We start from the raw sequence: 15043 nt of genomic DNA on the forward strand, positions 1-15043 counted from the left end.
CGTCTTGCTGGATGTGATTGGATAGTTTATAGATGATTGGCAGGGGGGTGCAACGGAGCGTGTATACTTTTCTGTCGCTATTGGCTGGCTTTAATGGCCGCTCCTCCCTCGGACCACACACCATTGGCTTTGGGGGTTTCGCGAAGGAGCTGGGAAGTTGTAGTTCTTTACAGCAGACGCACATCTGTAGGGCTTATTATCGACTAATATGAATTAAACTACACGTCCCGACGTCGTGCTACGGGTCCTTGTAATTGTGGTGAATATGTAATTGAGCTCGTACGACCGGTTGCTTCTAAATTTGGCGTCGCGGAGGCAGGCTGCTGTAGTCGGAGAGGTGGTCGGTCGGCGGGTGCTGAATGAGGATGCAAACCTTTAACGGAGACTGTAGGAAATAAACCAATGAACGCGTGACAACGGGACACTGTGGAGAAGCGTACTCGCAGACAAGTAGGGTCATGGTGTGCGAGATTTTAATGTTTTCTGTGAGAAATCTGAGAAGATAGAGGATTTGTTGTTAGTTCAGAAGGAGAACGTTAAGCGCTTAGAATAAGGTGCTGGAGATTTTGGAAAAGACTGAGACAATTTTTGCTTTTATTATTACGCTGAATGGACTTTTGAATTACTGTCTTGCTGTCTCTGGTCAGCCAAAGGTCCGAGGATGTCTCCACTCTTCGCGGAACCTGCATTTAGCCCGCAAACCAGCCACTGACTGACTTTTTACGCACGGAGAAAGCTCGGTTCTCACACACTTTGTTTTCGTGTTTTTCTGGATGAACATTGCAATACATTTTCAATGATTCGAGATCTGAGCAAGATGTACCCCCCGGCGCGGCATCCGGTAAGTACAGAACAGTAGCGGTAAGAGCAGTGTGTCAAAACAGCGCAGATTAACAGTCGCGCCTGATGCGTAATCAGTTTAGATCAAGTTTCCGTGCCACTGCGCGCTCTCACGGACAATTGCGCTCATTGTCAAACTGCCACAGCTGCATGTGTGTCTCTGAGTGTGCGTGAGTTAACGTGTAAGGAGACTGAGTGAAACCAAAAAGGCCATCCTTATCACAGAGGCCTATTGTCAGCTACAGTCCTGCCTGTGTGTGTGTCGTGACGCTGAACTTTGGTGGCTCAGTTCTTCCTTTCTTCCTTCGCACGCTGTTTGCTTTGGATTGAGGTCCCTCATCAGCCGGGACAGCCGTTCAAGTTCACTGTCACCGAGTCCTGCGACCGGATCAAGGAGGAGTTCCAGTTCCTGCAAGCGCAGTATCACAGGTAGGATTTCGGATACGAGCATGACATTTGGGCTGCACTGAAACATCAGCTCATCAGCCAGAACGGCAGTAAACTTACGAACCGTTCTGCATTCCCCACAATAGAAGCGATTGCGAATTTGATCCCTGTTGTTCTGAGTGCGCATTGGAAGTAATTAGTGGGTTAATTAATCACTTTAATAGCTGGAATTTAAAAAAATTAAATGTTAAAAAATGTTTACATGTAAAATGCACAATTAATAATTAATAAATACGTTTGGTTTTAGATTATTAAATGTTACCTATAATATTTTTTTTCTTCTTAATTACCTTTTGGTTCTTGCACTTTTGGTCAGTTGAAACCTAACCCTAAGTCACCTTGGATATCAGGAGCTTATACTAGTGACCACCTCCCCCCCCCCCCCCCCCCATCCACACACAGAAAATGCTAACTAAAGAAATAATAAATCTAAAAGAATTAATTGATTGACTGACTGTGGATTGACTCACACTGTAAACCGAAAAACCCGAGATAATGTTAAAGAAATGGTCGGGTTCTGTGCTGCTGTGTACTAGTCATGTATGAGTCACGAAGTATGACCAAATTATTAGGGAAATGTGTGATGCAAGGACATGAAATACAAGACAGAAATGTATTTTTTAAATTTAAGTTTCGATTAAGAAATACAGTATGTTGAGTTTGACATTTATATTCAGGGATGTTATATTGCTATTCCTCTCAAATGCACCATATACAGCTAAAACAGTGGTAGCCTGTATTTGTCTAAGGTCTATCTTTTACTAGTGACTAACCACAGGTAAACCCCCATCAACCTTTGCATGCACGTCTCTCTCTCTCCTCTCTCTCTCTCTCTCTCTCTCTCTCTCTCTCTCTCTCTCTCTCTCTCTCTCTCTCTCTGCAAGTGCAAGTGGTGTGAAATACTTTTTTACCTGACATGATGAAGTGTGAAATACATTGCTCAGGGCTGAACCACAGGCACAATACCAATGCATAATAATCACCCACTTCTGGCCACCTCATAATTATTACCCAATCACCTGGTGAGATGAACCAGTGGTCCAGTTTGTTGGCCAGTCCTGAGGCTGAACTGGCTGAATGGTGCGCTGCATGCTTAATGCTACAGCCGCACAGATCAAACTCTTTCGTTCCAGTGCAATCCAAAACGAGGGTGGCGCTGATCAGATTTTATTTATTCGTTTTTTTAAATAGCAGTGAGTCAGACATACTCTGGGAATACGCTACAATAAGAATTACTGTGGTCCCACATGTTTCATGTTTTTTAAGGATGAATTTATTAGTATTTATTATTACGGTAGTTCTTATTTAGAAGAAATGTAAACATGTTATGGACCTTACTAAAACCATGAATCTCTTTGAGAATATTCCCCAACCTTAGAGTACAAATAAAGAAGAGGACACCGTCACCATCAAACTTAAATAAAGTTGAGGTATTAAACATTTAACGTCTGGCAATGCCCCAGATTTTCAGTTGATTTCAGCATTTATATTTAAGCAAATGTTGAAATTTCTCATTTCTTTTCATGTTTTACATTGCTGCGATTGAAGTGTACACGCAAAGGTTTCGATGATGATATAAACCGTTTTGAGTTCCTTCTTAAAACATGCACAAAAACTTTATGAGGAGCGATACACTGGCAGACACAAAAGAGTTAAGCTTTACCGTAAAATGGATCCTAATGTTATGGTTGCTTTTTTTGTTGATGTTGCAGTTTAGGCTTTTACTCGCACTATAAGAATATATGATGAGGTTTGTGTGGTTGTCCATCGATCCATTAATTACTGCACTACACCTGCTGAGTAAGTGCCTGGGTCTGCAGAGGAAATTGCTGCGATCCAAACAACTTATTTGTCTTTCTTTTGTAGCTCTCATATTTAGAAATGCAAATTTAAAGTGGCAGGATGCAGTGACTTGCCTGCGCAGTATAGTGCAAGTATCATCTCCGCTTTCAGTTTGCTAAAGTCATGTTTCATTCTCGCTCATCCTCTTTTATCCACTCCCTACAAAATAAGTCAATTAGAAGTCAGAAGTCAGAAAAGATTTTTGGTCTTTTGGTTTTACTTTTGATCATGTGTTTGCGTGTGGCATGGATGCAGCTTGCTGTGTGTTTGATGGTGACACGTGCTAACAAAACATTTTCTATCTGTCTCGCAGTCTGAAATTGGAATGTGAGAAACTGGCCAGTGAGAAAACTGAGATGCAGAGGCACTATGTCATGGTGAGACAGCTTACTTCATGTGTTGCCATTAGTATTTTATTGGTGTGTGTGTGCGTGTGTGTGTGTGTGTGTGTGTGTGAGTGAAAAGAGGAACAGAGAAGACATGTTTGATCGACCTTGCTTTTATCTTGCAGTACTACGAAATGTCGTACGGGCTGAACATCGAGATGCACAAGCAGGTAAGAGATGTTTTTACTCAAATGATGAAAAGGAAAAAAACAACAACAAAACAAAACATCTGACGTAAACCCCGCTGTACTGTGTGACAAAAGGGATGCAAATGGAAATGGGACTTTTATTCCAATTTGTAAGTGCTTTTAAATTCTAAATATCTCACTGGGCAAAGTCCAGCAAACTTGTAGGCACTTTAATTTATTCACGCCATTACATAGGATGGCTTTTAAGCAGAGGACTGGCATATCTCAGTTTTCAAAATGTCCCAGCATGCTGGTAATACTCTGGAAGAATATTTTTGAGGTCTTTACCATTTCTCTTTCACCATTTTCTTTGACAGCGACAGGGTCATGTGCTTCCATAATACAGATAACGCAGCTGAAGTATAGTTATTGCTTTTTCTGGATGTCAAAGACTGCTATCAGTTTACAAAGTGCTCTGAAAAAGTGGCATTTCTAACATAAAACAAGTTACATTATCAATATGTTGATATTTACACACAAAATGATGTTATTCTTATTGCTTGTGATTTTCTAAAACAGGATTAGAATTCCCAACTCGAGAAATGAGTTACACATTAAAAAAAACTCCCTTCACGGCACACGTTTAGCAACTTTCTGAATTATTGTAAAGAGTCATAGTGAAACGGGAGCAGCCCAGGATGAGGCCAGAACATCAGCCACCAACATTTAAGAATTTGATCCATTTGTCCCCTGTTCTATTTTCGAGCGGTCGGTTGCCTCGTGAGGTTGAATAGTCATTTCACATGCGAATAATAATTTCATCAGTTTAATTGAACAAGAAAATGGGCTGAAAAATGACTCAAGCGAACGAGGATTTGGCCTTTAACGAGCCTTTACATTATTGCTGCCTTTTTTAAACACGGAAGGTCATTAGCATAAATGTCTCTGTTAACCACACATCAGCTGCCAGGATAAATGAACCACAGCTAACCAGCTACACATTCATTTCCAGACAAATGGTGTGTGTAGTGTGTGTGGCTGTGTGCGCGTGCGTATGTGTGTGTGTGTGTGAGAGAGAGAGTGGAAGTGATAAGTTGTTGGTCTTTGTCTTTCTGTGTGTGTGTGTATGTTTCTGTGTCTATACCATGTGTTTGCTTTGCTGTGTGTGTGCATGCGCGCGCGCGTGTGTGTATGTTTAACAGCCTGTACATACTGTACATGTTTACTCTCTGTGTGTGTGTGTGTGCGCACGTGTGTGATTGTGTGTGTTGGTCTGTGTTTGTCTGTAGGCACACTGTCGTTGTTTATTTAGTTTTGTGTGCGCTATTTGTGTATTTGTTCACATTGTGCGTGTGCTCCTACAATGTAGACATTTACTTGTGTGTGCTCTAGTGTTTGTTTCTGTCAGTACGCGTGTGTATTTCTGCGTGCAAATGTTGGACACACGTGCAGCTTTTTACTGCCACACTAATCAGACTCGTCTGATAAAATATGGGATCCCTACTATAAATTCCTGCTGGCTGCTGCTGTTTGTGTGTGCGCGTGTGCTGTGTTTATATGGGCAAGGCAGGCGAAATAAAAAGCGGTTAAATGTGGCCTATAGCTCCGTGTGGTGCCCAATGATTTCTCTCAGAAGAGTGAATCCCTCATTTCTGCCAGCAGTGTGCGGTGCATGTTTTGTCCTTGTGTGAGGGAGAGACTTTTGGAAGCAAATGATTTTGAGTATTACTCCAACATGCCCAGGCATAAATATGTGTTTTCTGTCCATGGCATTCAATATGATGATACAAAGTATGTGGCTTGCTGAGTGGATGCTGAGATTGAAGAGAGGGGGGCTAGTGGTGGTGATGCTGAGGGTAGGAAGGACATTAAGGCCTCCACCACCAAGCGAGCCGCTAATTTTGCTTGTTTAGCATTTTCGGAGGGTAATAGGCCCATTGATTTTTGACTCTGCTCTGTGTTTTATTTACACAGAAGGGCCCCGGTGCCCGGGGAGTGAAATGTACCAATGCTCGTTAAAGAGAAATTGACTCGCGGATGGAGGAGAGGATAGGCTGTGAGGTAAGGGGAAGGGGGGGCGAGGGATAAGGAGGGAGGAGGGTACGAGGGATGTCGAGCATGGGACTGAGCTGACTGAGAGGACAGCTAATCAATTGCAAATTAGCAAAGCTGAAAGAGAAATAAAGAAAGTGAAGGACGGGGAGAAAATGGGTAGGAGAAGGGATGAGAAAGTGGTAAAAGAAGGAAGTAATAAGACGTTTTGATACTGAAGACTGGCAGCGATTTCAATGAGGTCTGACAGCTCATTTTACTGGTGCAGACAGGGAGCCATTTATTTCGATTTGAGGATTTTGGTCACATAGTGTTCCAGTGGTACTTTGAATTTGGGATTTTAGAAATGCATTGAGAACAACATTAAGTTAGTAATATAAAACTACAGCAAAGCTACTCCCTTATTCACAAGGTGTTGCCACAGCAGGTTGTTCCACGTGTTTGATTTTGCAGATTTTCATACCAGGTTGTGTCAGAAAGGACATCGAGCCCGGCTCAAACCAGGGATCTTTTGCCTTATTAGACAAATGTATAAACCACTACAGGATGGTAGCACTGTAATACAAAGTGACAGTATTTGCAATTTAAATCAGTAAGTATTTATAGAGTGTAAAACATTCATATACATAGTTAAAAAGATGATCTGTTCTATCCTAAATTTCACTATGTAACAGTATTTTTACAGTAAAATTCATATTTGATGGTGAAAACGTGTAGTACCACAGTAACCACAGGAGCTGCACAAGATGCAAAGTTGGGTTTCAACCAGAAAAGCAGGAAGACCTGGTGGTGGTGAGGTTAACAGATCACTTCAGTTTCATGTCATGACATTATCTGCTGCTAGTGTGAGGAGAGAGGAGAGGCAAATGATTTAGTCTGCCATGCTTAAGTAACATAAACATAAGTGGAAATTCAACTTTTTTCTTTACCTTTTTCATCTCTACTAATGCTGTGGGGATGTTCTTTTCAATTGTGCAAAATAATTAATGATAATAGTTGATTTATTACATGCATTAGCTAAAAAAATATTAAAAATACAACACTCCCTAATGCATGGGTCCTGGGGTGGGAGGGTGTCGAATTTAAGGCCTAGAAACAATAACTGTGTGGTAATAACAGCAGAGAGTTCACAATCCAAGTCAGCTCCAGAATAAGCCATTTTCACTTCCGTTCCCTCTTTTATGTTGGGGAATGAACAATTGTTGTTCCACATTTTTCAATATATAGCTTGTTCAGGGCTTCCATTCTGTAAAAGCTGACCTAAATTTTTTTGTGCGATTATTTTTATTATGTGTAGGTATGTCAGTCTTATAAAACCTACATAATTCATCTGAAACTAGGCTGCATGTAGACATTATTTTACAGCAACAGGGAAAGCCACGTAATAGGGGGAACAAAAAGATTTATACATGTGGCAATGAGCCTTGTCAGCATTGGTCTGGTGAAAATTAATCAGGCTTTTGAATGTTTGGTTCTCTCCTCTATTGTAAGGCAGGGTCTTAGTTTGTGTGTATGAAAGAAACCTGTACCCCACCACTGCCATAATCTGTGTGAGAGAGAGAGGTTGCTCTACAAAATCATAAACGTCTCAAATGAATTGCACCTAAGAAATTACGTTTTTGAGATATGTTATCACACACGTGCTGCTGCTATTCGGGACATTCTGCAAAACAGGCATGCATTTAGTGAGCTGGACAAAATACAGTCAGGCAGAGGCATGCACCGCTGTGAGTTTGTGCATATCCTGATTTCACGCAGTTCAGACTTGAAAGTAATATGTAAATGTTAATTGGCCAAACCCAGTAAGTAAAGCAAATATGACCGGGGTGCTCATTCAAACATGAAGCTGAGACATTTTTATGCTGTCAGTTAAAGGGAGGAGTGCACGAAAGCGGCGCACATGTCAGACTGAAAGATGGAAGGAAAACTTTACATTAAGTGCTCCTTTCCTTTGAACTGTTTGTAACCTGTCTGTATGGCACCCTTTGTTTTTCTTCTCTGTCTCTCCACTGATCTAGCTGTTTCTTACACCCACCCACGTACACACACATACAGAGTCACAAGAGAGAGTAGCCTTTATATGGTGGGGTCCATTAGGTGTATTAGCTGGTGGTGAAAAGTGGTGCTGATGTGGTGCTTACAAAGCTCCACAGGGGAGATGGACATTTGATCTTCTTTCTGACCCAATCTGACTCCAGGGCTCTTGCCTGATCTAATTTCTTTGTTGTTAGGAGTTAAAGTGGGGCTTGTGGGGCTGTTTTTCCTCTCATATTCTTCTTCTTCTTATTACTCTTTTGGATAACAATTCAACTAAAAAACAAAACTAAACACTTCTTTCTCTGTCACTAGCTTAGTTGCCACCACATTATCACAAAGAGATTTTTTTTTTAAAGAAAACAGATAACAAGTGGATTATTTCTGGCAAATAATGAAATAATAAGAATATATAATAAGAATTTCTACAGAAGTCAATTTTTGTGGTCATGAAATTCAATAGCTCAGGAAGATCACGCCATTAGTTGCATTTTCTCTGTATTGTTGAAGTTTGATGTTGCAAAGCTACTGATGAAAGATATTTTCTCTCTTTTTTTTTTTTTTTTTTTTTTTAACTGGTAGAACATTTCTGCAGCGACTCACATACAGGTTCAAAGAAAAATCCAGTACACATGATCTCAGGGGTTGCTGCTGTTTTATGTGACTGCAGACTCTTAACTAGCAAAAGGCTCCATAGATTGACTTAGTTTGAGTTCCAACCTCAGTGCAATCTCTGGCCAGTTGTTTCTTATTTTTGTCAACAAGGTGAATACTGCGTGTTAGAGCTGGGCCCTGACCATCGCAGAAACAAATTCTCCAGGTTTGCACGAACTTCAGGACATTTTTTTGGGAAAAAAGGAAGCCTTGCTTTTTTTGCTTTGGTCTCTTCAGGGTGAAAAGACGTGTTGGCCGAACGGGCTGACATCCCTGCACTCTGGCCGCCAGACACAATATTTTGCCATTGATGTAAAATGTCACCTGAAATTGGTTGTGTTGCCTCATGGAAAAACACCTCCATTTCCTTTTCCGCTCTGGTGCTTTTGTTTTTGTTCTGATGCCAATATCTTTGGGTCAGTTTTTCCAAATGTTGCTTGGAGTTGTTAGGGAAAGGGAAATCTTTCAAAATAAATGCTTATACACAGTTAAATCTATAAGCTTTTGGACAGTGGCAATTTCTTTGTGTCATTTTTGCATCTCTACATCACCACATTGGATTCTAAATCAGACACTGTGATTACAGTGCAGCGCTTCAGCTTTAAGTCGTGGAATTGACTAAATTCCACTTTTTGTAGCTTTGCATGAATTGAGGTCCAAAAGGTTGTTGATGGAAGTAAAGGTGACCATAATTAGGGTGAAAAAACAAAATTAACCTATTAGAGAGATAATAATGTTATGAGTGTCAAAAGAACAATCTGGTACTTTCTTAAAAAGCAGAAAACCACTGGTCAGCTTAGCAACATCAAAAGGCCCCAGAGTCCTCGTAAGCCTGTTAAAATGGATGATCACAGATTCTTTGTTGGTTGAGAAAAACCCCTAATAACATCTCTCCAAGTCAAAAACACTTTTGGCGGAGGTGTTGTTTTGGTGTTTTACTGTCACACTCCAAAAGCAAAGGACACCTTAAGTAGTATAACTGTCTACATTGCAAATCACTTGTTGTGTTTAAGAAGAAGAAGGTCAGATTAGACTTTTCCAGAAAACATTGAAATTACCCTGCACAGTTGTGGACAGATGAAGTCAAGATTAATTTGTAACAGAATGATGGGAAGAGAAAAGCGTGGAGAAGGAAATAAATGGTACACTATACTTCATCATCTGTCAAACATTGTAGATGCAATGTTTTGGCCTGGATATATTGGAACTGAGCTACTAGTGTTTATTCACGATGTGACTTCTGATAGAAGTAGCAGGAAGAATTATGAAGTGTGCAGGGTTATACTTCCTGCTCAGATTCCACCAAATGCTGCAAATGTGATTGCAGAACTTCACTGTGAAAATGGACGATGACCCAAAGCATACTGAAAAAGGAACCCAAGAGTTTCTCAAGACAAAGAAATGGGATCTTCTTTAAGTCAGTCACCTGATCTAAACCCTACTATTTGCTTTTCAGCTATTGAAGACTAAACTAAAGACCGAAAGACCCACAAACAAGCAGCAACTGAAGGCAGTTATATAAAAGGCCTTGCAGAGCGTCTCAAAGGTGGAAAACAGCATTTGATGATTACTTTGGCTTCTAGAATTCAAGGGGTTGTGAGTGACTGTTAAAAACAATTCTCAAGTTTGAAATTATTTTAGTTTATCCAATTTCTTTTGAGCCTCTCAAAATTGGGGACTGTGGATTAAAATTACTCTAATTTTTAAACCAGTAATAAAGTACTTTTGTTAAACTCCTTGAATTAAAGCTGAATCAGTCACATCTTGATTATTTGATTTGAAATCCGTGTCAGTGACGGACAGAGAAAAAAAAACCTGAGAGAAAACATTTTGCTTTCTCAACTACAGCAGTCTTTCTCTGCAGTTCTCAAACACTTTACATTTTACACTGCTGTAAAAAGAAGAGATGATGAAACAAAGTGGTAAACATGTCTCTGATCCAACTTTGAAGAAATGTGTCTGAAGCATCAATAAGTATATATTTAAACAAATCTGAGTTTTACACTATGTGATGTCTTTGTTCTTCAACAAAGACATCACATCAAATGTTGTCTTTGTTCTTTGATACACAAATCATTGTATACACAACTTTTTGGGGGTTTGTAGCACGATGTAGCGTTAGGAATTTTCTCTGTCTACTAAGAAAAAAAATGCCCAACAGTTTCAATAATCAAATTAAATTGTGGCCTTATAGAGAATTGCCAAATAACTTCCTGTCTGTTAAAAAAAAGAATGTCTTCCTTTCCTGCTTTTATTTTCAGCACTAAAATTTAAGGCGCCCTTTAGTAAGGCAGTTGAACATCAACTAGCTTGGGTCTGATACACACTGTGCAGCTCCCCAGTGCGTGAATGTGAAGAAGATCTAGCTGAGAAAGGGCATGTGTGCTCAGCAAGTTTTTCCTGTATAAACATTAAATATAAAATGAAAATGTCAGTGTTTTAGGTCCTCTATGCCATCTTGTTATGCATTAGAAGGTAATTTGAGGTGTACATGACACTAAATGGTTTCCTTTGTGTACTTCCTTTGCCATCCTAAAGAATACTGCAGGCTCTTAATTTACATCGTCCAAACCAGGGATGTCAAACCCATTTTACATTGTGGGCCACGTATAACCCACTTTGATGTTAAGTGGGTTGGAGCAGTGAAACTCTGCTTTCTGTCAGTGTAAGGAAGTTTAACTATACATTTAATCCCTGAGATATATTAATATAAGAAAACAAATGTCAGTTTCAAAATGACATCTTAGTGTTTCTATATGATAAAGAAATGCTCAAATTATAACAAACAAAGGTGTAAAATTACAGAAAAAGGTTTGTTAGCTTGTTGCACAGACTGACCCGTAATTCTAAAATGGACTGATGGACTGCTTGTCTAGAGCATGTTTGCTTTGATGTAGTATAAATTGCCATTGATAGGTGGGGAGGATACAGTAAATACAGTTACAGGTCTAAAATGTATGTCCTCTTCACAAAGCCTTTGGATTAGTCTTTGGAAAGCCAGTTGTGGCCCCTGGGACTTTTGTTTTACACTTCAGCTCTAAGGTTTAGCACTACTGATGAAAAAAGGATAAAAAGTTGAGTGTCAAATATGTTTAAAGGTATTTTCTAACACGGTGTCATAATTTGTGAGATATTTGTAAGTGAATCATCAAGAGTAAACACTGAAGAAGTTATTCTGAATCCCCTTGAGTTAATAACTCCTCAGGTCTCCTAGTCTCAAGAGTGAATAGGCTTGTTTTGAAGCAGTCCTTCTGGTTTTTTTTATATGGTTTTATATATCCATTCTGCCTGGTTGAGTACTTTAAAAATATATATTTTCTAGATAAATGCCTTTTCTGTGGCATCTACTCTAAACTTGTAAAATCTTCACTTGAGCTAGTGCTGCTTCTTTGCCATTATATTTCTTCATACTTCAGCCTTGGTTGAAATAATGTGAAAGTCAGCTTCCAGCCAGTGGCAGAATTAGATATGTGATGGGCAAGTCCACCTCCTTTAGACCTTGCACTGGCAATTATGTGATTTTTACTGAGTCCTAGCTTATTTTTTTAGTCATCACCTGGCATGTAGGGCTTTTATGGACTTTTGTTTGACTAGACGATTGAGACGAGACACAGCTGCTGCCTGCTAAATGGTGACTTTGAGAAAAATGGGGGAAACTATTTCAAGCTCCTGCATTAAGTATTCTTTAAAAATTTCAAATAACATAGCCTCTGCACATGGATAAGTTAAAAGGCTTTTACACACTGCCTCCAGATAGTCAAGATCTCTGCTTACTTAGTGCTTACATTTATTCACCTTGATCCACAGGTCTTGTGGCACTTTCGCCTTTGCTTGCACCATTCCTCTTTACACTTCAGGTTTTGCTAGAGCTTATTGTAATAATTTGTTCAGATTGCAGAATTGCATAAAAGAGCATATTGGATTTACTTAATTCAATAGTGTACATTGGTTGCACACAGATGTTTTGCTTTGGCAGCAACTTAAACAACTGAGTTAAATCAACACAACGTATTCATATTCAATAAACCTGTGCATTTTGTGTTGATAAAACAGGATTGAAACATGTTTAGATGAAGTAAGTTGAGCTCTTGGAATATTTTAATCCTTCATAATTTTCTCACTTTATTCCAACACTATTTAATAACTTTTACCCGTAAGAGGCAGGGTACACTCCGGACAGGTTGCCAGTCTATCACAGGGCTAAAACATAGCGACAAACAACCATTTGCACTCACATTAACAGGTAATTTAGAATCACCAATTTACCCATCCGCAATAACTGTATGACATTTAACTATGTGAGGAAACCAGAGTACCTAGAGAAAACCCACTGCAAACTAGCCAGATTGTGGATTTGAACCCTGGACATTCTTGCTGTGACATAACAGCACTAACCACTGCGCCACCGAGCTGTCAGTCTAGGCTTAACAAAAGTAGGAAAGCTATTACAAGGCTTGATAGAGAATTTTCTTTACATTTGTGTCCTTGACACGTTAAACCACAATAAATAGCAATAGCATACACGTGGTGTGTGTATAGTTGTCTGCCTCTTATAACCCCAGTGATTTTCCTGTGGTTTGAAATCTCATGTGATTTTGTGAGTCCAGGCAACTAACCACTCTTACTAGATTATATCATGTCTTCTCAACAAGAACAAATTAAGTTGTTGAATTTCATACAGATCCTACATGGTTTAATTAGGTTCACCATAGAAACATGAAATTATTTTGTCCAAATTACAAGTTAGACTTTTATAAATGTAACAACCACCCAATTTTCCTTTGTGTGGTTTCATCCACTTTATGTATGGTTTAATGGGCCAAAACGCCCTCTTGTCTATTTCTTTGCCAATTTCCTGTCATTCCATCCTGTTTGCTAGAGTGACCTAACAAACTAAATACACAGTGTTTCTGAATGATATATACCCCATGCATCAGTTTTCTAAACTTCTGTCTTCTGAATAACTGTGATTCCCCACACTTCATAAACATCTCTACTGTCTGTTCAGGTCCATCTGACCTGTTCTGGTCAGATGGCACAGAGGTGGTTTTTCTAAAAATGACTATTTCTGCTTGTCCTTTAATGCTGAGATGAGATTGTCTCTCTCAGAACATTAAAGTGTTCTCACTAAAGTTCTGGGTCACATCATTAGTCAAATTTGAATTTGAATAGACTAGTCACTCCGTTTTGACAATCAGTTACTTGTTTTTATTAAAGTTTATGTGTCTCGTCACAAAAATAGTGCACACTTTGAGAAATAGTAATTAGGAGAAGGTTTTATTGTTCTCGGTGTTTTGTCATGGGTTATAGATTAAAGATAAACTGATTAATCAAGTGTTCATATACATAAACTTTAGAGTTATTTGAATGTTTAACAATCAGTCGACTATTAATAATTGGTAGTCATTAATATTGCAACCCTAACAACCTAATGACCCAAACTGTCTCCTTATACAGGCTCTAAAACGTCTTTTATCAAAGTTAGTTGAAACTTTATGATAAAAATTGAAATAATGCTCAAACCAGCTATTAAATAATTAGCTAACATTATGAATTGCCATTTCTTTGTTCATTACCAGTTAAAAAATAATAAAATAACCCAAGTTTAATCGCATATAAATTCACAGTGTTACTCGCCATTACCTTTGATTCAGTACTTGATTGGATTATGTGCTTTCAAGTTTACTAAACAGAAACAGAGACATTGTTTAGGACTTAGAACTTAAATTGTCACCAGCAGGCACACGTGAATTTGGCTTTGATGGGAACTGACTCTATAATGTTCATGTCATCACGAGAGGAAATAGTCAGTTATGTAGTTTTATGCACTTAGTGTTGCAAACAAAGAAGGTGATGTTCATCTTTGTGTACGCATTAGTATGCGGTTCTCTGTGAGTCTGAGTCTTTTGTCTGTGTTGGCGTTTGTATTTGAGGTGCACTACTAGCACTCCCTTTGGGACAGTGGATCAGGCAATTTCCTGTTAAAAAAATTCTACCTGATCTAGAAAGAGAGAGTGCTGTGTAATCTTTAAAAGCTAGCCCTTGGGCTCAGTATAAAACATCTGATGAATACAGAGAAGCTGGAGTGTGTATGTGCATGTGCATGTATTTGCGCACACGGTTGTGTTTATGTGTCTCGTACTGCCGCAGCGTTGCTTGTGCTGCTGTCTGAAGCCTTATTTGCCTCTGGGGGCTCTGTTACCACTGATGCCAGAGCAAAGTTCACCTCTGCCAAGGTTATGTACATAAAACAAGTGCTTGGCAAGGTTACGGATGTAACTTATATATTTGTGTTGGCCTTGGAGAAATTATCTCAAACTCTGATTGCTTTTTTCAGTAGCCAGGGTCTTAATTTAACTTGTTAAGTCAACAAAAATGTTACACTTTCCTTTATCTGTCTGCAAAGGATTACACTTTCTATACTCCACTTTCTCTCTGGGTTTATGTTTACAAATCATCCATTTAGCTTAAACAGAATAAAGCTCAAAGAGTGCAGCAGAGAATTACCTTTCAGGGATGTAGAAGGATAAGGAGTAAATCTGATAATGTAAAGTTGGACTTTTGAGGCCAATAATGAGACATTTAGCTTTAGCATAGCAGAATTTAAATGAATCAAATATAATTGCTATAATTTAAAGAAATAAACACACATCCAGTCTT

At 39.1% G+C, this 15043-nt stretch overlaps 1 protein-coding gene across 2 annotated transcripts in view; it reads left to right on the forward strand.

Annotated features, from left to right (window-relative positions):
• The first annotated feature begins 329 nt into the window (after nucleotides 1-329).
• The window catches only part of LOC102798722 (transducin-like enhancer protein 4), a 42688-nt gene continuing 27974 nt past the window's right edge, over nucleotides 330-15043 (forward strand). For both annotated transcript variants that reach the window (XM_006790010.3, XM_006790011.3), the window contains exons 1-4: nucleotides 330-841; nucleotides 1172-1269; nucleotides 3443-3506; nucleotides 3641-3685. In XM_006790010.3, the coding sequence (XP_006790073.1) occupies nucleotides 797-841; nucleotides 1172-1269; nucleotides 3443-3506; nucleotides 3641-3685 (252 nt within the window). In that variant the 5' untranslated portion in view covers nucleotides 330-796. The remainder of the gene's footprint in view (nucleotides 842-1171; nucleotides 1270-3442; nucleotides 3507-3640; nucleotides 3686-15043) is intronic.

The sequence above is a fragment of the Neolamprologus brichardi genome, chromosome 12 (assembly GCF_056152115.1).
Source record: "Neolamprologus brichardi isolate AB-2024 chromosome 12, ASM5615211v1, whole genome shotgun sequence".
NCBI classification, from domain to species: Eukaryota; Metazoa; Chordata; class Actinopteri; order Cichliformes; family Cichlidae; genus Neolamprologus; species Neolamprologus brichardi.